The 21,547-nt window shown below is 45.5% G+C and overlaps 1 protein-coding gene across 1 annotated transcript in view; it reads left to right on the top strand.

The window, feature by feature from the left end:
- Positions 1-223: 223 nt before the first annotated feature.
- The window catches only part of LOC140197876 (uncharacterized), a 30,113-nt gene continuing 8,789 nt past the window's right edge, over positions 224-21,547 (top strand). The window contains exons 1-2 of the mRNA XM_072258426.1: positions 224-423; positions 20,685-20,826. Coding sequence (XP_072114527.1) covers positions 360-423; positions 20,685-20,826 — 206 coding nt within the window. The 5' untranslated portion in view covers positions 224-359. The remainder of the gene's footprint in view (positions 424-20,684; positions 20,827-21,547) is intronic.

The raw sequence follows: 21,547 nt of genomic DNA on the forward strand, positions 1-21,547 counted from the left end.
AGGGTCTCACGGTCTGCGGGCCCTGCCATTCCAAGATGGGGGCATGTGATCTCCACTCTTGGCTAGTCCGAGTTCTGGTATTTCCGACCGCGACTGTTCATTCTCATCCATAGATGCTGCCCGACCTGCTGAGATGCCCCAGCACGTTGTGTGCGTTGCTCCGGATTCCTAACATCGTGCCCCTTTAAGAAGTCTGTGCCGCTGCGAAAGTCCCGCATTCTGATAGAGCCGCGTAATACTTCCTTGTCCATTCAAACGATATAAGGCCTTGTTTCGATTTCCTCACGCTGTCTGCTGAACGACTGTACTTTGGGATTGGTGGAACTATTCAGTGTGTTTGAGAAGAGCTGATCGGGGTAATGGGCAGGTGTGGTCTGAAGTTACGGACAGCCGTCGCTCTACACCTTCTGGCAGTCATCGTCGGTGAGTGCCCTCCGGCTCACAGTGGTGGAGGTGTGAGTGAGTGAGAATGGACGTACGATTGAGTGAGTGAGTGAGTGAGTGTGATTGAGCAAGCCCGGGTGAGGGAGTTGAGCGGGTTTCGCGGGGCAGACGCGTCTCTACCAAAGTAGGTGTAAGGCGCCCCTTCTATCCGCTAGCCCGCACGTCACCCTTGGGAAAGGTGTAGCACCTCTCCACCGATCAGGGTCATGTGAAGCCATGGGATCAGGTGGTGGATGGTCGTACGAGCCGCCGGTGCAGATCACGAGTCCTGGTTATGTGACCACTGACACCAGGCAGACAATCTCTTAAGAGTATTGATAATGGCTGGGGTCACCCGTCTTGTAAAGACACTGCCCAGAAGAAGGCAATGGAAAACCACTTCTGTAGAAAAATTTGCCCAAAACAATCACGGTCAAAGACCACGATCGGCCACATCATACGACACGGCGCATAATGCGGGAATTCGAGCTGGTGTGGGAGTGTGCGCGTTTGTGTGCTTGTGTCTGTGTTTGTTTGTGTGTGTGTGTGTGTGTGTGTGTGTGTGTGTGTGTGTGTGTGTGTGTGTGTGTGAGAGAGAGAGAGAGAGAGAGAGGTGTTGGCGGCGGGGTCGGGGGTCTGTGAGGGGTTACACGGGAAGGGAGGCAGGACATGACTGCCCGTCGGAACAACCGAATGAGTAACTTTCCAAGGCGACCTGGCTGGGTATTACAGTGGGATAATCCGCAGGAACAATTGGAAAGAAGTGGGAAATTCCCACCGTCCTGTACGTCAGAAGAGATCACTACTACCTTCAGCTTCATCTCCCACACCACCAGGTTCAGGAACAGTTAATACCCCACAACCATCAACTCCTGAACCAGCGTGGATAACTTCACTCACTCCAACACGGAACTGATTCCGCAGCCGACGGACTCGCTAAGGTTCCACAGCACAAGTACAGCGTTCTTTCTTTCCTTTTTGCATTCGATACATTTCTTTTTTGCATGTTGGTTGTTTGTCTTGAAACCTTTCGAATGTTGAAAAGCTTAGAGAGAGTAGATGTGGAGAGGATGTTTCCCATGGTGGGAGAGTCGAGGACAAGAGGGCACAGCCTCAGGATAGAGGGGCACTCTTTCAAAACAAAGATGTGGAGAAATTTCTTTAGCCAGAGGGCGGTGCATTCGTGGAATTTGCTGCCGCATGCAGTGGAGGAGACCAGGGGTCGTTGGGTGTATTTAAGGCAGAGATTGATAGGTTCTTGATTGGACATGGCATCAAAGGTTACGGGGAGAAGGCCGGGAACTGGAGTTGAGGAGGAGATGGGAAAAGGGATCAGCCATGATTAAATGGCGGAACAGACTCGATGGGCCAGATGGCTGAATTCTGCTCCTACGTCTTATGGTCTTGTCAGTACATAATTGTGCATAGTTTTAAAAAAACATTATTTCTCGGGATAGAGCGCAGACTAGGCAATGCGAACCGCGCTCCCCGCCCAACAACCCGCGATTTAATCCTAGCCTAATCACGGGAAAATATACCTACCAATTCACCTACCAACTGGTACGTCTTTGGACTGTGGGAGGAAACCGGAGCACCCGGAGGAAACCCACGCGGTCACGGGGAGAACGTACAGGCAGAGGCGGGAGTTGAAGCTAGGTCGCCTGTACTGTAAAGCGTTGCGCTAACCACTATACTTCATTGACTGGATTGTATTTCTCTGTTCTACTATGAATGCCAGCAAGAAACGAATCTCGGTGTAGTATCTGGTGACGTGTACGTATTTTGATATAAATTTACCTTGACAGAGTATGCAAAGCAAAGATAGGCTACAATGGGTTAAACCTCTTTGGTTAACTTATTGACCGGATACATTTGGCCTTTCACCTCTCTTGGCTATTTGCTTCGGCTGAATCCGAATTTGTTGTTTTCTGAAAAGTTCCCCCAGGGTTTTTAGTTAGCACAAAAATAACCCAGACAACGAAGTACTCTCTGTGACAGGCTCGCAAAATGGGATTAACTCTCCTCTCTCCAAGCCCACACAGTCCCAGGAAGAGGCCCAACTAGCTGGGGGCAGGCGGTGGAGGAGGAGGTCGCCCGGGGTCGGGACGAGGTTTCAGGGCAGATGTCTGGGGGCAGGCGGTGGAGGAGGAGGTCACCCGGGGTCAGGACGAGGTTTCAGGGCAGATGTCTGGGGGCAGGCGGTGGAGGAGGAGGAGGTCGCCCGGGGTCGGGACGTGGTTTCAGGACAGATGTCTGGGGGCAGGCGGTGGTCGCCCGGGGTCGGGACGTGGTTTCAGGACAGATGTCGCCTCATGTCCATAGTTGACAGACGCCCGAGCGGTCTTCAGTCGGTGGCGCCATATACTCGTTCGCTGAGAGTTTTAGTAGCCTGCGTCTTCGCATAAGACTTGTTGAAGAGGAAGGAAGATGGGGAAATTCTGAGGGACCGTATCAGATAAATGAAGTAAAGAGAAACATGTTTTAAGTGTGCGTCAGGCTCCGAGAGCCCGAGAGTTATGAAATCCTGATGGTTCGAAGTTTGGATCAGCGAGACCCGGTTTCGGGCAGGGTAGTGGAAAACTTCTCTTGCGGGATGTGGCAATTCAGAAAGACCTCCGGTGTCCCTGACCACCACAAATGTGGGAAGTGCATTCGGCTGCAGCTTCTAACAAACCGGGTTAGGAGACGGAGCTGGAACTGGATGAAGTCCGGATCATTCGGGAGGCTGAAAGGCGATAGACAGGGCATATAGAAAGGTAGTTACACCCAGGGTGCAGGACACAGGACACTGAGTGACAGTCTGGAAGGGGAACGGGATTAAGGAGCGAGTGTAGAGTTACCCAGTGACCAACCCCCTCAACAGCGGTGTACCACTGGATGCTTTCGGGCGCTCACCTAACAGAGGAAAGCCGTAGTGGTCGGGTCTCTGGCACTGACACTACCTCTGTGACTCAGAAAGGAAGAGGGGAGAAGGGGCACGTTGTGGTGATGGGTGATTCCTTAGTTAGGGGGAAAGGATAGGAGTTTCTGTGGGCGAGAACGAAATTCTCGGATGAAATGACGCTTCCCAGGTGCCAGGATCCGGGTTATCTCGGATCGAGTCCTCAGCATTATTACTCAATGGGAGGATGAAGAGCCAGCAGTCATGGTCCGTGTGCCATTGACATGGGGAGGATCAGTAACAAGGTTCTGCATAGGTGCTAAGTTAAAGGGGCGGGATCTCCAGGGTTGTGACCTCGGGATTGCTACCCGTGCCCCGAGCTTGTGAGCCTAGAACTATGAAGATTATACAGTTTAATATGCGGCTAAGGAGTTGCTGTGGGAGGGAGAGCACAAGATTTTTGGATCATTGGGCTCTCTTCCAGGGAACATGGGAGCTGTTCAGGACGCTTTGCACCTGAACTGGAGGGGGACTAATATCCTAGCGGGAAGGTTTAAAAGCACGGTGGGGTTTAAACTGGAGTTGCAGGGGGATGGGAACCAGAGTGCCAGAACAGTTAGCGAAAAGATTGTGGAGACAGATATTGGTAAGACCTCAGAGAAAATTAGGAATCAAAAGGTTAAGCAAGGTGCAACAAAATCAGAAAGAATGAACACAGGAGGGGGGGTGTTGAATGCGCACAGTGTATGTATGGAATTAAGGTAGATGAACTTGCAGCACAGTTACAGATTGGCAGGTATGGTGATGTAGGCATCACTGAATCATGTCTGAAAGATTATAGCTGGGAGCTTAATGTCCAAGGATACACATTATATAGAAAGGATAGGCAGGAAGATAGAGGGGCCAGTGTTGCTCTGTTGGTAAAAAATGAAATCAAATCATTAGAAAGCGGTGACATGGGGTCAGAAGATGTTGAATCATTGTGGGTAGAGTTAAGGAACTGCAAGGGTAAAAAGACCCTGATGGGAGTTGTATACAGACCCCAAACAGTAGTAAGGACGTGGGCTACAAATTACACCAGGAGATAGAAAATACATGCCAAAAGACCAATGTTACAATAGTCATGGAGAACTTCAATTTGCAGGTAGATTGGGAGAATTAGGTTGGTGCTGGATTACAGGAGGGGGAATTTCTATGAGATGGGATTTCAGAGCAACTCATGGTTGAGCTCATTTGAGGATCAGTTATTTTGGATTGGGGGTTGTGCAATGAACCAGAATTGATTAGAGTGGTAAAAGAACCCTCAGGGGAGAGTGAACTCACCCTGAAATCTGAGAAGAAGCTAAAGCTGGATGTGTCAGTAGAGTAAAGGAAATAACAGAGACATGAGAAAGGTGTTTGCCAACCCTTATTGGTAAATAACACTGGCAGGGACGATGGCAGAGCAGCAACAGCTGGAATTTCTGGAAGCAATTCAGAAGGCACAGGATATATACATCCCAAAGAGGAAAAAAACATTTTATAGGAAAAGTGACACACCCTGGTTAACAAGAAAAGCCAAAGCCAACATAAAGGCCAAAGAGAGGGCAGATAATAGAGCAAAAAACAGTGGGAAATTAGAGGATTGGGAAGCTTTTAGAGTCCAACAGAAGGCAACTAAAAAGTCATTAAGAAGGTAAAGAATATGAAAGTAAGCTAGCCAATAATATTAAAGAGGATACCAGAAGCTTTTTCAGATACATAAAGTCTAAACGAGAGGTGAGAGTGAATATTAGACCAGTGGAAAACAATGCTGGAGATGTACTAAGCAGGGAACAATGAAACGGCAGAAGAACTGAATAAGTTCCAGGTGTTGGGGGCATGAAGTGTGCAAAGTTCATAACTAAAGAGCAGGTTCTTTAGAAACTGAGAGGTCTGAAGGTAGAGAAGTCATCTGGACAAGATGGTGTACTCCTCTGAGTTCAAAAACAGGTGGCTGAAGAAATCGTGGAGGCATTAGTAAGTCAAGTCAAGTCAAGTCACTTTTTATTGTCATTTCGACAATAACTGCTGGTACAGTACACAGTAAAAACGAGACAATGTTTTTCAGGACCATGGTGCTACATGAACAATACAAAAACTACACTGAACTACATAAAACAACACAAAACTACACTAGACTACAGACCTACCCAGGACTGCATAAAGTGCACAAAACATTGCAGGCATTACAATAAATAGTAAACAAGACAATCTGCACAGTAGAGGGCCATAGGTTGGTGTCAGTCCAGGCTCTGGGTATTGAGGAGTCGGATGGCTTGGGAGAAGAGTCACTAGATTCTGGAATGGTTCTGGAGGACTGGAAAATTGTAAATGTCACTCAACTCTTCAAGAAGGGAGTGAGGCAGAAGAAAGGAAACTATAGGCCAGTTCGTCTGACCTCAGTGATTGGGGAGATTTTTTGAGTCGATTATTATAGATGAGGTCTCAGGTACTTGGAGGCACATGATAAAATAGGCTGTAGTCGGCATGGTTTCCTTAAGGAAAAATCTTGCCTGACAAATCTGTTTGAATTCTTAGAAGTAATAACCAGCAGGAAAGACAAAGGAGAATCGACTGATGTTGTGTACTTGGATTTTCAGAAGGCCTTTGACAAGGTGCCACACATGAGACTGTTTCACAAACTACAAGCCCATGGTATCACAGGAAAGATTCTAGCATGGATAAGGCAGTGGCTGATTGGCAGGAAAGATGCCGGAGTCAATCATAAAAGACGAAATTACAACACATTTGGATAGCAGTAACAGGATTGGTCCGAGTCAGCATGGATTTACGAAGGGGAAATCGTACTTGACTAATCTTCTGGAATTTTTTGAGGATGTAACTATGAAAATGGACAAGGGAGAGCCAGTGGATGTAGTGTACCTGGACTTTCAGAAAGCCTTTGATAAAGTCCCACATAGGAGATTAGTGGGCAAAATTAGGGCACATGGTATTGGGGGCAGAGTACTGACATGGATTGAAAATTGGCTGGCTGACAGAAAACAAAGAGTAGCGATTAATGGGTCCCTTTTGGAATGGCAGGCGGTGACCAGTGGGGTACCGCAGGGTTCAGTGCTGGGACTGCAGCTGTTTACAATATATATTAATGACTTAGATGAGGGAATTAAAAGTAACATTAGCAAATTTGCTGATGACTCAAAGCTGGGTGGCAGTGTGAAATGTGAGGAGGATGTTATGAGAATGCAGGGTGAATTGGACAGGTTGGGTGAGTGGGCAGATGCATGGCAGATGCAGTTTAATGTGGATAAATGTGAGGTTATCCACTTTGGTGGTAAGAACAGGAAGGCAGATTATTATCTAAATGGAGTCAAGTTGGGAAAAGGGGAAGCACAACGAGATCTAGGTGTTCTTGTACATCAGTCACTGAAAGCAAGCATGCAAGTACAGCAGGCAATGAAGAAAGCTAATGGCATGCTGGCCTTCATAACAAGGGGAATTGAGTATAAGAGCAAAGAGGCCCTTCTGCAGCTGTACAGGGCCCTGGTGAGACCACACCTGGAGTACTGTGTGCAGTTTTGGTCTCCAAATTTGAGGAAGGACATTCTTGCTATAGATGGAGTGCAGCGTAGGTTCACAAGGTTAATTCCCGGGATGGTGGGACTGTCATACGTCGAAAGATTGGAGCGACTGGGCTTGTATACTCTGGAATTTAGAAGGCTGAGAGGGGATCTTATTGAAACATATAAGATTATTAAGGGATTGGACACTCTGCAGGCAGGAAGCATGTTCCCACTGATGGGTGAGTCCAGAACCAGAGGCCACAGTTTAAGAATAAGGGGTAGGCCATTTAGAATGGAGTTGAGGAAAAACTTTTTCACCCAGAGAGTGGTGGATGTATGGAATGCTCTGCCCCAGAAGGCTGTGGAGGCCAAGTCTCTGGATGCTTTCAAGAAAGAGATGGATAGAGCTCTTAAAGATAGTGGAATCAAAGTTTATGGGGATAAGGCAGGATCTGGATACTGATTGTGGATGAGCAGCCATGATCACAGTGAATGGTGGTGCTGTCTCGAAGGGCCAAATGGCCTACTCCTTCACCTGTTGTCTATTGACTGATTATATTTACGTTATATGTCAATGATTTGGATGATGGAATTGATGACTTTGTTGCAAAGTTTGCAGACAATATGAAGATGGGTGGAGGGGCGGGCAGATTTGAGGAATTAGAGAGGCTACAGAAGGAATTAGATAGGTTAGGATAGTGGACAAAGAAATGGCACATGGAATACAGTGTTCGGAAGTATACGGTCATGTACTTTGGTAGAAGAAATGAAAAGGCTGACTATTTTCTAAATAGAGAGAAAATACAAAACATTGAGATGCAAAGAGACCTAAAGGTTAATTTGCAGGATGAGTCTATAGTGATGAAGCCAAATGCAATGTTAGGATTCATTTCAACTGGACGACTATATGAAGGCAAGGATGTGTTGAGACTTTGTAAAACACTGGTGAGGCCTCAATTGGAGTATTCTGAGTAGATTTGGGCCTCTTATCTTAGAAAGGATGTGCTAAAGATGGAGAAGATTTAAAGGAGGTTTCAATAAAATAATTGCATAAGACCATAAGACATAGGAGCAGAAATAGGCCATTTGGCCCATCCAGTCTGCTTCGCCATTCAATCATGGCTGATCCTTTTTTTCCTCCTCCTCAGCTCCACTCCCTGGCCTTCTCCCCCTAACCTTTGATGTCATGTCCAACCAAGAACCTATCAATCTCTGCCTTGAATACACCCAATGACCTGGCCTCCACAGCTGCCTGTGGTTATAAATTCCACAAATTTACCACCGTCTGCCTAAAGAAATTTCTCCGCAGCTGTGTTTTAATTGGGTATCCTTCTATCTTGAGTCCTAGACTCCCCCATCATGGGAAACATCCTTTCCACATCTACTCTGTCTAGGCCTTTCAACAAACATTCCTCGTATGATAACCCTTTTATTCCTGGAATTATCCTTGTGAACCTCCTCTGAACCCTCTCCAAAACCCTCTCCAAAACCAGCACATCTTTTCTTAGTTAAGGAGACCAAAACTGTTCACAATATTCAAGGTGAGGCCTCACCAGTGCCTTACAAAGCCTCAGCACACATCCCTGCTCTTGTATTCTGGACCTCTTGAAATGAATGCTAGCATTGCATTTGTCTTCCTCACCGCTGACTCTAGTGCAAGTTAACCTTTAGGCTGTTGTACACAGGGACTCCCTTCTGCACAAATTGTTGGATTTTCTCCACATTTAGAAACTAGTCTGCGCATTTATTTCTTCTACCAAAGTGCATAACCTTGCATTTTCCAACATTGTATTTCATTTGCCACTTTCTTGCCCGTTCTCCTAATCTGTCTAAGTCCTTCTGCATACTACCTCTTTCCTCAACACTACCTTCCCCTCCACCAATATTTGTGTCATTTGCAAACTTGGCAACAAATCCATCTATTCCATCATCTAAATCATTTATGCACAGCATAAAAAGAAATGGTCCCAACACCAAGCCCTGTGGAACACCACTAGTCACTGGCAGCCAACCAGAAAAGGATCCTTTTATTCCCACTCGCTGCCGTTTACCATCAATACTCTAACCATGTTAGTAAATTTCCTGTAATACCATGAGCTCATAACTTGTAACCTCATGTATGGCACCTTGTCAAAAGCCTTCTGAAAGTCCAAATATACAACATCCACTGCATCCCCTTTATCTATCCTACATGTAATCTCCTCTAAGAATCCCAACAGATTCATCAGGCAAGATATTCCCTGAAGGAAATCATGCTGCCTTTGTCTCAATTTGTCTTGTGTCACCAAGTACTCCATAACCTCATCCTCAACAATTGACTCCAACATCTTCCCAACCACTGAGGTCAGGCTAACTGGTCTATAATTTCCTTTCTGCTGCCTTCCTCCTTTCTTAAAGAGTGGAGTGACACTTGCAATTTGCACAATGCCAGAGTCAAATGATTTTTGAAAGATCATTTTAATGCCTCCACAATCTCTACCGCTACTTCTTTCAGAACCCTAGGGTGCAGTTCCTCTGGTCTGGGTGACTTACGTACCCTTAGGTCCTTCAGCTTTTTGGGCACCTTCTCCCTTGTAATAGTACCTGCACTCACTTCTCTTCCTTCACAGCCTTCAACATCTGCCACAGTGTTAGTGTCTTCCACAGTGAAGACTGATGCAAATTACTCATCTAGTTCATCTCCCATCTCCTTGTTGCCATTATTATTTCTCTAGACTCATTTTCTAGCAGTCCTATACACACTCTCATCTCTTTTAGTTTTTGCGTACTTGGAAAAAGCTTTTACTATCCACTCTGATATTGTTTGCTAGCTTGCTTTCATATTTCATCTTTTTATCTAATGATTCCTTTAGTTGCTGTCTGTAGGGTTTTGAAAGCTTCCCAATCTTCTGTCTTTCTACTAATTTTTTATTTGTTGTATGCCATCTGTCTTGCCTGTCCTTGTCAGCTATGGTTGTACTATTTTGCCATTTGAGTATTTCTTTGTTTTTGGAATACATCTATCCTACAACCTTCCACATTTTTCCCAGAAACTCAAGTGATTGCTGATCTGCTGAGAACCCTGTCAGCATCTCTTTCCAGTTTACTTTGGCCGACTCCTCTCTCATACCACTGTAATTTCCTTTACTCCACAGAAATACTGCTACGTCAGACTTTACTTTCTCCCTATCAAATTTCAAGTTGAACTCAATCATATTGTGATCACTGGCTCCTGAGGGTTTTTTTTACTTTAAGCTCCCTAATTGCCTCTGGTTCATTACATTACACCCAATACAGTATAGCTGATACCTTAGTAAGCTCAACAACAAACTGCTCTAAAAAGCTATCTCGTAGGCATTCAACAAACTCACTCTCTTGAGGTCCATTTCCAACCTGATTTTCCCAATCAACGTGCATGTTAAAATATCCCATGACTACCATAACATTGCCCTTTTGACATGCCTTTTCTATTTCCTGTTGTAACCTGTGGTCCACCTCCAAGCTATTATTGGGAGGCCTGTACATAACTGCCATCAGGGTCCTTTTACCCTTGCAGTTTCTGAACTCAACCCACAAGGATTCAACATCTTCCAATATTATGTCACATTTTTCTACTGATTTGATGCCATTCTTTACCAGCAGAGCCACACCACCCCATCAGCCTATCTCCCTATCCCTCTGATACAATGTGTAACCTTGGACATTCAGCTCCCAACTACAACCATCCTTCAGCCACGATTCAGTGATGGTCACAACATCATACCCAACAATCTGCAATAGTGCAACAGGATCATCCACCTTATTTCTTATACTCCATACATTGAGATTCAACACCTTGAGTGCTGTATTTGCTACCCTTTTTGATTCTGCATCCCAATGCTCTGCTGGCTGCAATTATATCCTATTATCTGCCTGTCTTTCCTGACAGTCTGACTGCACACTATCTTTGCTTATTTAACATTCGTCCTATCCTGAGTCCCTTCACTATGGTTCCTTTGCACCCCTCCCCTCCCTCTCATCAAATTAGTTTACACCCTCACCAACTGCTCTAACAAACCTGCCCACAAGAATATTGCTCCCCCTCGGGTCACGTGCGACCCGTCACTTTTGAACAAGTCATACCTCCCCAGAAGGGATCCCAATGATCCAGTTCCAGGATTGAATGGCTTGTCATGTGCAGAGCGTTTGATAGCTCAGGGCCTGTATTCACTCCAATTCGGAAGAATGAGGGGAGACCTCATTGAAACCCATCAAATGGTGAAAGACCTTGAGAGAGAGGTTGTGGAGAGGGTGTTTCCTATGGTGGGAGAGTCTGACCAGAGGACAAAGCTTCAAAATAGAGGGACGTCCTTTTAGAACCGAGGTGAGGAGGAATTTCTTCAGCCAGAGAGATGTGACTGTGCAATTCATTGCCACAGGCCAAGTCTTTATATATAGTTAAGGCAGAGGTTGATAGATTCTTGATTGGTTAAGGCATGAAGAGATATGGGGGGAAGGCAGGAGACTGGGGATGAGAGGGAAAATGAATCAGTCATAATGAAATGGTGGGCAGACGCGATGGGCCAAATGGCCTAATTCTACTCTATATCTTATTGTCTAGTGCTTACCCACACTTCATTCAAACCCACCGGGACCCCGTTTCAAACTACTGGATGATGTTTCAAAAATAATATTTATTGCAAAGTTGTCTAAGCCAAAGTCTTAAAAGTTTCTTCCCCAAGCAGTTACCCTGATCAACCATTCTATTAGCCCCCACCACCTCTATCTATTACCCCGTCACTGCACTGTAAACTCACGTTTTAGACGCTGTTTACTTTGTAAAGACATGTTAATATTTATGTATTCATGCACATTTTATTCTATATCCATACTTTAACCTCTAACTTTATTTTTATATAATTGTTGAATGTTATTGTTTTCTGTTTGTTGCGCTCTGGCCAACACACCATAACAAATTCCCAATACAGTGGGACACATCGGGACCCATACATTTTGGCTCAATTAAACAGATCTCCCAATTAGCTAAGGAATGATGGAAGTAGTTAAAAAGGTATAAAAAAGACAAACTATCACTTAACCAATTAACAAATGACATATTTAAATAAAATTTAGAACAAATTAGGACACTATCTGTACTACGACAATACTATAAAATTGTGTATTAGTTCCTAATAGTTATCAATAAAGGAATTCATCCAGTGTATGCAAAGAACAAAATCAGCACAGACACCTAGTGCAGATAATGGATTACATTCATACAATGCTATCGATGATTGCATCATCCAAATCTTCATTATCATTGTAACATTCAAGATTATTGTCAATACCTTCAAATTCTTTGCATTTCCTAACTTGCTGGACTAGTGAAATCATTTCATTGTCACTCCTGGCAGTTTCTGGCATCTCCAGGCCTAAACGTTTGAAACCACAGTGAGCAAAACAATTCTGAATTGTCTTACTGTTTACTTCTCACCAACTATCTATGTTTGGAGTTTTCCTTCTCCAAGGTGAGCTGCCAACCACAGCTGACAAGCCCCATCTGCCCAAAGTAACTGGTTATAAGGCACCATGTAACCCACCTTTGTCCTTTCTGTCAGTAGAAACAGTTCTGCTGTTTCTTAGCACCTTAAGAAACTCTGCGGGCACGTGGCCAAGTGGTTAAGGCATTGGACTAGCAACCTGAAGGTTGTGAGTTCGAGCCCCAGCCGAGGGAACGTGTTGTGTCCTTGAGCAAGGCACTTAATCACACATTGCTCTGCGACGACACTGGTGCCAAGCTGTATGGGTCCTAATGCCCTTCCCTTGGACAACATTGGTGTCGTGGAGAGGGGAGACTTGCAGCATGGGCAACTGCTGATCTTCCATACAACCTTGCCCAGGCCTGCGCCCTGGAGAGTGAAGACTTTCCAAGTGCAGATCCATGGTCTCGCAAGACTAACGGATGCCTTTACTAAGAAACTCTGATTATAAGCCTCCACCACCTTGGAGGTAACCCACTCATGGTGAAGATTTTGGGAGTAAACCCTGAGGAAAAATCTGGAGCTGGAGTCCCAAAGGCAGTCGTACATGGAGCTCAATGCTGACTGGCAACTCCTGCAATGCTGCTGATGCCAAACTGTACCAGTCTCTGCCATTCTTTTGGATTCATCAGCTCCGTGGAGAGGGAAGCCTGCTACATGAGCAACGACATAACATCCATGGTGAACCCCAACTGACAGAGGCCTCACCGGTGACAAAAATCACTGCTTTTTGAATACAAGCACATACAACCTGTTTGCTCTAAACACGGTGTAGTGTCTTAACGGCCACACAAATACACATGACTGACACTGGTTAGAAACTGTTCGGAAACAGTCTCCTGTCCCAGTTAAGTGACACAAAGGGAATCCCATCTATTGTCTCAATTAGTTTATGTTCTTTCAGAGCTGTCTAAGAGAAGCAGTTACCCCAATTAACTGGAATCCGTAGCGCGTGTAAATGTATATAAAAGTTCAAAGTGACTTATTAACAAAATATGTAGTGGTGTTAGAAATTATGTGAACACTGTAGAACCAATATGATATGCATTTGTTGGAAATGGTATATGAACCTTAACTTTCAGTAACTGGTTTGACCCCTCTGTACAACAATAACTTAAACCAAACTTTTCCTGTAACCATTGATCAGTCCTGCACATCGGCTTGGAGGAATTATTGGCCATTCCTTCTTACAAAGCTCCGTCAACTCTGGCTTCTTTGCATGAGCTGCTGATTTCAGGTCCTTCCACAACATTTCTATAGGATTAAGGTCAGGACTTTGACTTGGCCATTCCAAAACACATTTTTTTTCTTTTTTTAAAACCATTCTGTGTTGATTTACTCCTGTCTTTCAGATCATGGTCTTGCTGCATTATCCAACTTCTATTAAGCTTCAGGTGCTGGACTGCTACCCTGACAAGTACGATGAAAAATTTGAAGCAGCACCACATATATTATACAAGAGAGTGGAGAGAGGGAAACTGTAAACATTGTAATAATGAAGTTCAAAGTAAATTTATTATCAAAGTACGTATATGTCACCATATTGAACATGGAACATAGAACATAGAATAGTACAGCACAGTACAGGCCCTTCGGCCCACAATGTTGTGCCGACCCTTAAACCCTGCCTCCCATATAACCCCCAACTTAAATTCCTCCATATACCTGTCTAGTAGTCTCTTAAACTTCACTAGTGTATCTGCCTCCACCACTGACTCAGGCAGTGCATTCCACGCACCAACCACTCTCTGAGTAAAAAACCTTCCTCTAATATCCCCCTTGAACTTCCCACCCCTCACCTTAAAGCCATGTCCTCTTGTATTGAGCGGTGGTGCCCTGGGGAAGAGGCGCTGGCTATCCACTCTATCTATTCCTCTTAATATCTTGTATACCTCTATCATGTCTCCTCTCATCCTCCTTCTCTCCAAAGAGTAAAGCCCTAGCTCCCTTAATCTGTGATCATAATGCATACTCTCTAAACCAGGAAGCATCCTGGTAAATCTCCTCTGTACCCTTTCCAATGCTTCCATATCCTTCTTATAGTGAGGCGACCTGAACTGGACACATTACTCCAAGTGTGGCCTAACCAGAGTTTTATAGAGCTGCATCATTACATCGCGACTCTTAAACTCTATCCCTCGACTTATGAAAGCTAACACCCCATAAGCTTTCTTAACTACCCTATCCACCTGTGAGGCAACTTTCAGGGATCTGTGGACATGTACCCCGAGATCCCTCTGCTCCTCCACACTACCAAGTATCCTGCCATTTACTTTGTACTCTGCCTTGGAGTTTGTCCTTCCAAAGTGTACCACCTCACACTTCTCCAGGTTGAACTCCATCTGCCACTTCTCAGCCCACTTCTGCAACCTATCAATGTCTCTCTGCAATCTTCCACAATCCTCTACACTATCTACAACACCACCAACCATTGTGTCGTCTGCAAACTTGCCAACACACCCTTCTACCCCCACATCCAGGTTGTTAATAAAATTCACGAAAAGTAGAGGTCCCAGAACAGATCCTTGTGGGACACCACTAGTCACAATCCTCCAATCTGAATGTACTCCCTCCACTACGACCCTCTGGCTTCTGCAGGCAAGCCAATTCTGAATCCACCTGGCCAAACGTCCCTGGATCCCATGCCTTTCTGAATAAGCCTACCGTGTGGAACCTTGTCAAATGCCTTATTAAAATCCATATAGATCACATCCACTGCACTACCCTCATCTATATGCCTGGTCACCTCCTCAAAGAACTCTATCAGGCTTGTTAGACATGATCCGCCCTTCACAAAGCCAACCCTGAGATTCATTTCTCGTGATCATACTCAATAACTCTATAATAATAATCATTACAGAATCAATGAAAGACCGCGCCAACTTGGGTGTTCAACCAGTCTGCAAAAGGCAACAAAGAGCAAATACAAAAAGACAGAAATAATAAAGAAATAAATGATACTTATGGAGAACATGAGATAAAAGAGTCCTGGAAAGTGAATCCAAAGACTGTGGGGACTGATGGGGCAAGTGAAGTTGAGTGAAGATATCTTCTTTGATTCAGCAGATAGTTGATAACTGTTCCTGAACTTGATGGTGTGAGTCCTGAGGCTCTTGTACCTTCGTTCTGATGGCAGCAGCGAGAAGAGAGCATGACCTGGCTGGTGGGGGTCCTTGAAGATGGATGCTGCTTTCCTGGAACAACATTTCCTGTAGATGTGCTCAGTGGTGGGGAGGACTTTACCCGTGATGGACTGGACCGTGTCCACTTCTTGAGAGTACTAAGCAGAAGATAGGTAACTCGTGCAAGGTTACTATCTGAAATACCCTGACTGGCAGCGTCACAGCCTGCCATGGCAATTGGAATGCGCAGGGACATCAGAAGCCACAGAGAACAGTGAACTCTTCCCGGTGCACCTGGGGCACATCAGTAGCAGGCAACGTCCATTATCAACGATCACCACCATGCCATCTTTATGCTGCTACCACTGAGCAGGAGGTACACAAGTCTGAAGTCACAAACCAGCAGGTTCAAGAACAGCTACTTCCTTTCAACCATCTCATCCTTGATCAGAATCGGAATCAGATTAAATATCACCACCATTTGTCGTGAGATTTGTTAACTTTGCTGCAGCAGTACAATGCAATACATGATAAATATAGAAAAAAAACTGAATTACAGTACGTATACACATATTAAATAGTTAAATTAAGATAAGTAGTGCAAAAACAGAAATTAAGAATAAAGTATTGAGGTAATGTTCATGGGTTCAATGTTCATTTACAAATCGGATGGCAGAGGGGCAGAAGCTGTTCCTGAATTGCTGACTGTGTGTCTTCAGGGTTCTGTACCTCCTTCCTGATGGTAACAATGAGAAGAGGGCACGTCCTGGGTCATGGGGGTCCTTGATGATGGAAGCTGCTTTTCTGGGGCACGGCTTCTGGAAGATGTCCCGGATACTATGGAGGCTCATACTTACCCATGGTGGAGCTGACTATGTTTACAGCTCTCTGTGGCTTACTTTGAATCTGTGATGCGGACAGTCAGAATGCTCTCCACAGTACATCTGTAGAATTACCTGCACAATCCTAATCACTACGCACTACCTCAGGAACAATGCTATGACCACTTTGCACTAAAATGGATGGATTTTTCTAATCTTATATGTTCTCTCTTGTAAAAAAAATCCTTATAATTTATGTTCATTTTATGCTTTTCTTGTGAGTCTGCTTCCCTGGTGCTCTGCTGAAAGTAAGGTTTTCATTGTTCAGCGTAGATGACAATGAACTGGGATGTTGACTTTAAATTGACGCCCAGAAGGTAAAAAGATAACCAAGATCTCTCTAAGTGAGAAAGCAGTAACCTTGGGCAGAATGGGCCTCCCCTGTAGTTGTTCCTGAGATGCTGCTGTTTCCCAGGATGAAGTTGCATGGTGTAGAAGGGATTTGTGAGATAAAACTGAATATGCTGGAATCCTTTCAAACCAGGAAGTTGTAGAAACACAAGAAAGTCTGCAGATGCTGGATACCTAGAGCAACACAAACAAAAGGCTGGATGAACTCAGTAGGACAGCCAGCATCTGTGGAAAGGAATGAACGGTCAACGTTTCGTGCTGAGACCCTTCTTCAGGACTGAAAAGAAAAGGTCAGGCAGCATCTGTGGGGAGAGAGAGATGGAAAAAAATCACATTTCAGGTGGAAAACTTTTTGTCAGGGGTGTTTGTCATAGAAAGACCCTAAGACACTCCACCTATCAAAAGGGTTTGACTGACATTATGTTGCAGTTGTATAAGATGTTGGTGAGACCACTGTTTTGGTCATAAGAAAGATGCTATTAAACTAGGGTAGCTGGGTGGAGATACTAAATGAGGTGCAAGGTACCTTCGCTAGCCTGCAGGCCACCCTTGGGCGAGGCATAGCACCTGCTTAGCCCCTCTCACCCCAATCAGGATCACGTGAAGCCACGGGAGCAGGTCGTGGATGGTCGTACGAGCAGCCGGTGCAGATCACAAGTCCTGGTTATGCGACCACTGACACCAGGCAGACAATCTCTGAAGATGTATTGATAATGGCTGGGATCACTCGTCTTGTGAAGACACTTTGCCCAGAAAAAGGCAAGGGAAAACCACTTCCACAGGATAAAATTGCCAAGAACAATCCTGGTCATGAAAAGACTATGATGCCTACGTCATATGACACGGCACAAAATGAACGAACAGTATTAAACTGGAGAGAGAGGAGATTTACAAAGGTGTTGCCAGGACCCAAGTTACAGGGAGAGTTTGGGTAGGCTAGGACTTTATTCCTGGTAGAGTAGGAGTGTCACAATGTACGCTGGCAATGCCAGAACCCTAGTACAGAGCAAAGACAACCTCCAACATAGAGTCAGCGACCAGAGTTTATTGGTAAGAATTCAAGCAGAACTTTGGTGTCTAGTCGAGCAACACCACAAGGCGAAACATTCTCACAACTGGGACTCGGCGATTAGCCTAATTGGGGTCTGCTCAAATAGTACAAATGCCATGGAATCCCCAAGGGATCACAGTACAAGGAGCGAGAACAACACAAGGGAACTCTCAATATGATTAGGAGTAATCAGCATGGCTTTGTCAAGGGCAGGTCGTGCCTTACGAGCCTGATTGAATTGTTTGAGGATGTGACTAAACACATTGATGAAGGTAGAGCAGTAGATGTAGTGTATATGGATTTCAGCAAGGCATTTGATAAGGTGCCCCATGCGAGGCTTATTGAGAAAGTAAGGAGGCAAGGGGACATTGCTTTGTGGATCCAGAACTGGCTTACCCACAGAAGGCAAAGAGTTGTTGTAGATGGGTCATATTCTGCGTGGAGGTCGGTGACCAGTGGTGTGCCTCAGGGATCTGTTCTGGGACCCCAACTCTTTGTGATTTTTATAAATGACCTGGATGAGGAAGTGGAGGGATGGGTTAGTAAATTTGCTGATGACACAAAGGTTGGAGGTGTTGTGGATAGTGTGGAGGGCTGTCAGAGGTTACAGCGGGACATTGATAGGATGCAAAACTGGGCTGAGAAGTGGCAGATGGAGTTCAACCCAGATAAGTGTGAAGTGGTTCATTTTGGTAGGTCAAATATGATGGCAGAATATAGCATTAATGGTAAGACTCTTGGCAGTGTGGAGGATCAGAGGGATCTTGGGGTCCAAGTCCATTGGACACTCAAAGCCGCTGCGCAGGTTGACTCTGTGGTTAAGACAGCATACGGTGCATTGGCCTTCATCAATCATGGGATTGAGTTTAGGAGCCAAGAGGTAATGTTACAGCTACATAGGACCCTGGTCAGACCCCGGTCAGACCCCACTTGGAGTACTGTGCTCAGTTCTGGTCACCTCACTACAGGAAGGATGTGGAAACCATAGAAAGGGTGCAGAGGAGATTTACAAGGAAGTTGCCTGGATTGGGGAGCGTGCCTTATGAGAATAGGTTGAGTGAACTCGGCCTTTTTTCTTTGGAGCGGTGGTGGATGAGAGGTGACCTGATAGAGGTGTATAAGATGATGAGAGGCATTGATTGTGTGGATAGTCAGGGGCTTTTTTCCAGGGCTGAGATTGCTAGCATGAGAGGGCATAGTTTTAAGGTGCTTGGAAGTAGGTACAGAGGAGGTGTCAGGGTTAAGTTTTTTACGCAGTGAGTAGTGAGTGTGTGGAATGGGCTGCTGGTGGCAGTGGTGGAGGTGAATTCCATAGGGTCTTTTGAGAGACTCCTGGACAGGTACATGGAGCTTGGAAAAATAGAGGGCTATGGGTAACCCTAGGTAATTTCTAAGGTAGGGACATGTTTGGCACAGCTTTGTGTGCTGAAGGGCCTGTATTGTGCTGTAGGTTTTCTATGTTTCTAAATGATTAATGGCTGTTATTTAACAACAATAAACCAATTCTCTGCTTTGCCTGTTACACCACTGGCGTTTAGCAATGGAGCTCCTCCATCTCTGGCAGTCTTCATCGTGTCAGCAGCTTCCTCTCAGTTTTCACTATGGTCAGTCATACAAGTTCCCGGGTGGAGACTCGGGAATACCATCACCTCAGATGTAGAAGGATCCTTCATTGCTGTTTCCATAACAAATTTGTTTGACCAGTCAGGGTTGTTAGCCCTGAGCTGAACCCCCGAACCTGGAGGACCGGTGGGCCACCTCTACCCTTGTTTAACATGGGTGACCCTACCAAGAGCCAAAGCATGAAGTCCTGACTCTAGCCAACACAGCTCTCCGGGTCATTGAGGCACGCAAGCCTCCGAACCACGAGGAGGTTGTGGTCCTCTTGGAAGTAACCAATTCAGGTGCTCTAAAAACCTCAGAGCCCAACGCTCTCCGGCTCTCTGCACAAGCCCAAAGAGCTTGTTACAAGGAGGCTGAGTGGTGACCTTATAGATGTATGTAAAATCATGAGGGGCATGGACATGCTGGATGCTCAGAATAGGAGTTCCCAACCTGCAGTCTAAGGTCCCCTCTGTCAATGGTAGGTGTCTATAGCATAGAAAAGGTTGGGAAGCCCTGCTTTTAGAATATAGAACTAAGAACATTACAGGCCCTTCATTTGACTTCTTTTTTAACCCACTCTTAGATCAATCTAAACCTTCCCTCCTACACAACCCTCTATTTCTCTATCCCTATGCCTATCTAAGAGTTTCTTAAATGCCCCTGGTGTATCTGCCCCTGCCACCACCTCCAGGCAGGGTGTCCCATGGACTTGCCCCTCTCTGTGTAAAATAACACACTTCTTCATTCTAGGGAAAAGGGATCTATAACCTAAAGAGCAGAGGTTTCAGATGAGAGGTGAGAAAATTAATAAGAACCAGAGGGTGGTGAGGATATGGAACGAGCTGCCAGAGGAAGTGGTTGAGGCAGATACCTTAGCAAAATTTTAAAAAGTACTTGGACAAGTAGAGGGATAGGAAAGAGGGGATACAGGCCACATACAGGCAAGCTGCTGAGGCAGGTACATTAACATTTGACAGGTACACAACTGGAGAGGTACATGGATAAGGAAGGGTTTAGCACAGGGGTCCCCAGATGCCTCGGTTAATGGTATTGGTCCATGGGATGAAGAAGGTTGGGAACCCCTGGTTTTGAGGGATATGAGCCAAATGGGATTAGTTTAGATGGGCATCTTGGTTGCGCTGAATGCTGTGAGCCTCCATGGGGTGAAAGCTTATCTTCACAGACCTGCACAGACTGAAAGGGAAGAAGGGAGATTCCCCTCCGTCACTCCAGAGTGAGGTCCAGTGGTGAGGGGGGAGGCTAATTATAGAATTGTGTGCGGACAAATGGACTGAATTGACACAATTTCTCTTGGACTTTTGTCTTGCAGGAATCGCTGGCGACAAGGTCTCGAACGGTATTTCTTCCTGCTGTTCAGAATACTACGACAAAGAGATCTCCAGGGCACACTTCTGCCAGTTTAAGAGTTATTTCTTAACGGAGAAATGCTTTAAGAAAGACAGGGCAGTACTGTGAGTATCACCCCAAGCAGGTCGTGCGTATCAGGTCCAGGAAGTGTCAAGGGTCACTTTGCCTGTACTGGCCTCGTATCCCTCTGCAGCCTAAATCACAGGTTCCCATGGACCCGGACCCCTTGGTTGATGGAAGGGGTCCGTGACAGCCCTGCTCTAACCCTTTCCTATCCATGACCTATGGTTAAATGTGGTTAATGTACCTGCCTCAACCATTTCCTTTGGCATACACGCACTACTCTCTGGGTGAAAAGGTTGCCCCTGCAATTGGAAGCAGACTGAGTACATTCACCCTGTCTATGCCCCTCGTGATCTTAAACACCTCAGTAAGTTCACCCCCTCAGTTTCCCCCTCATTATCATTATGTGCCGTGTCGTATGACGTGAGTGATTATGGTCTTTCCAGGAACACAACTGTTCTTGACAAATTTTTCCACAGAAGTGGTTTGCCATTGTCTTCTTCTGGGCAGTGTCTTTACAAGACGGGTGACCCTAGCCATTATCAATACTCTTCAGAGGTTGTCTGCCTGGTGTCGGTGGTCACGTAACCAGAGCTTGTGATCTGCACTGGCTGCTCGTACGACCATCCACCACCCACTCCCATGGCTTCATGTGACCCTGATCGGGGTTTGGGGAGGTGCTAAGCAGGTGCTACACCTTGCCCAAGGATGACCTGCAGGCTACCGGAGGTACCTTACAGGTTAACAGAGGGAAGGAGCGCT

The sequence above is a fragment of the Mobula birostris genome, chromosome 5, assembly GCF_030028105.1.
Source record: "Mobula birostris isolate sMobBir1 chromosome 5, sMobBir1.hap1, whole genome shotgun sequence".
In the NCBI taxonomy this organism is placed as follows: Eukaryota; Metazoa; Chordata; class Chondrichthyes; order Myliobatiformes; family Myliobatidae; genus Mobula; species Mobula birostris.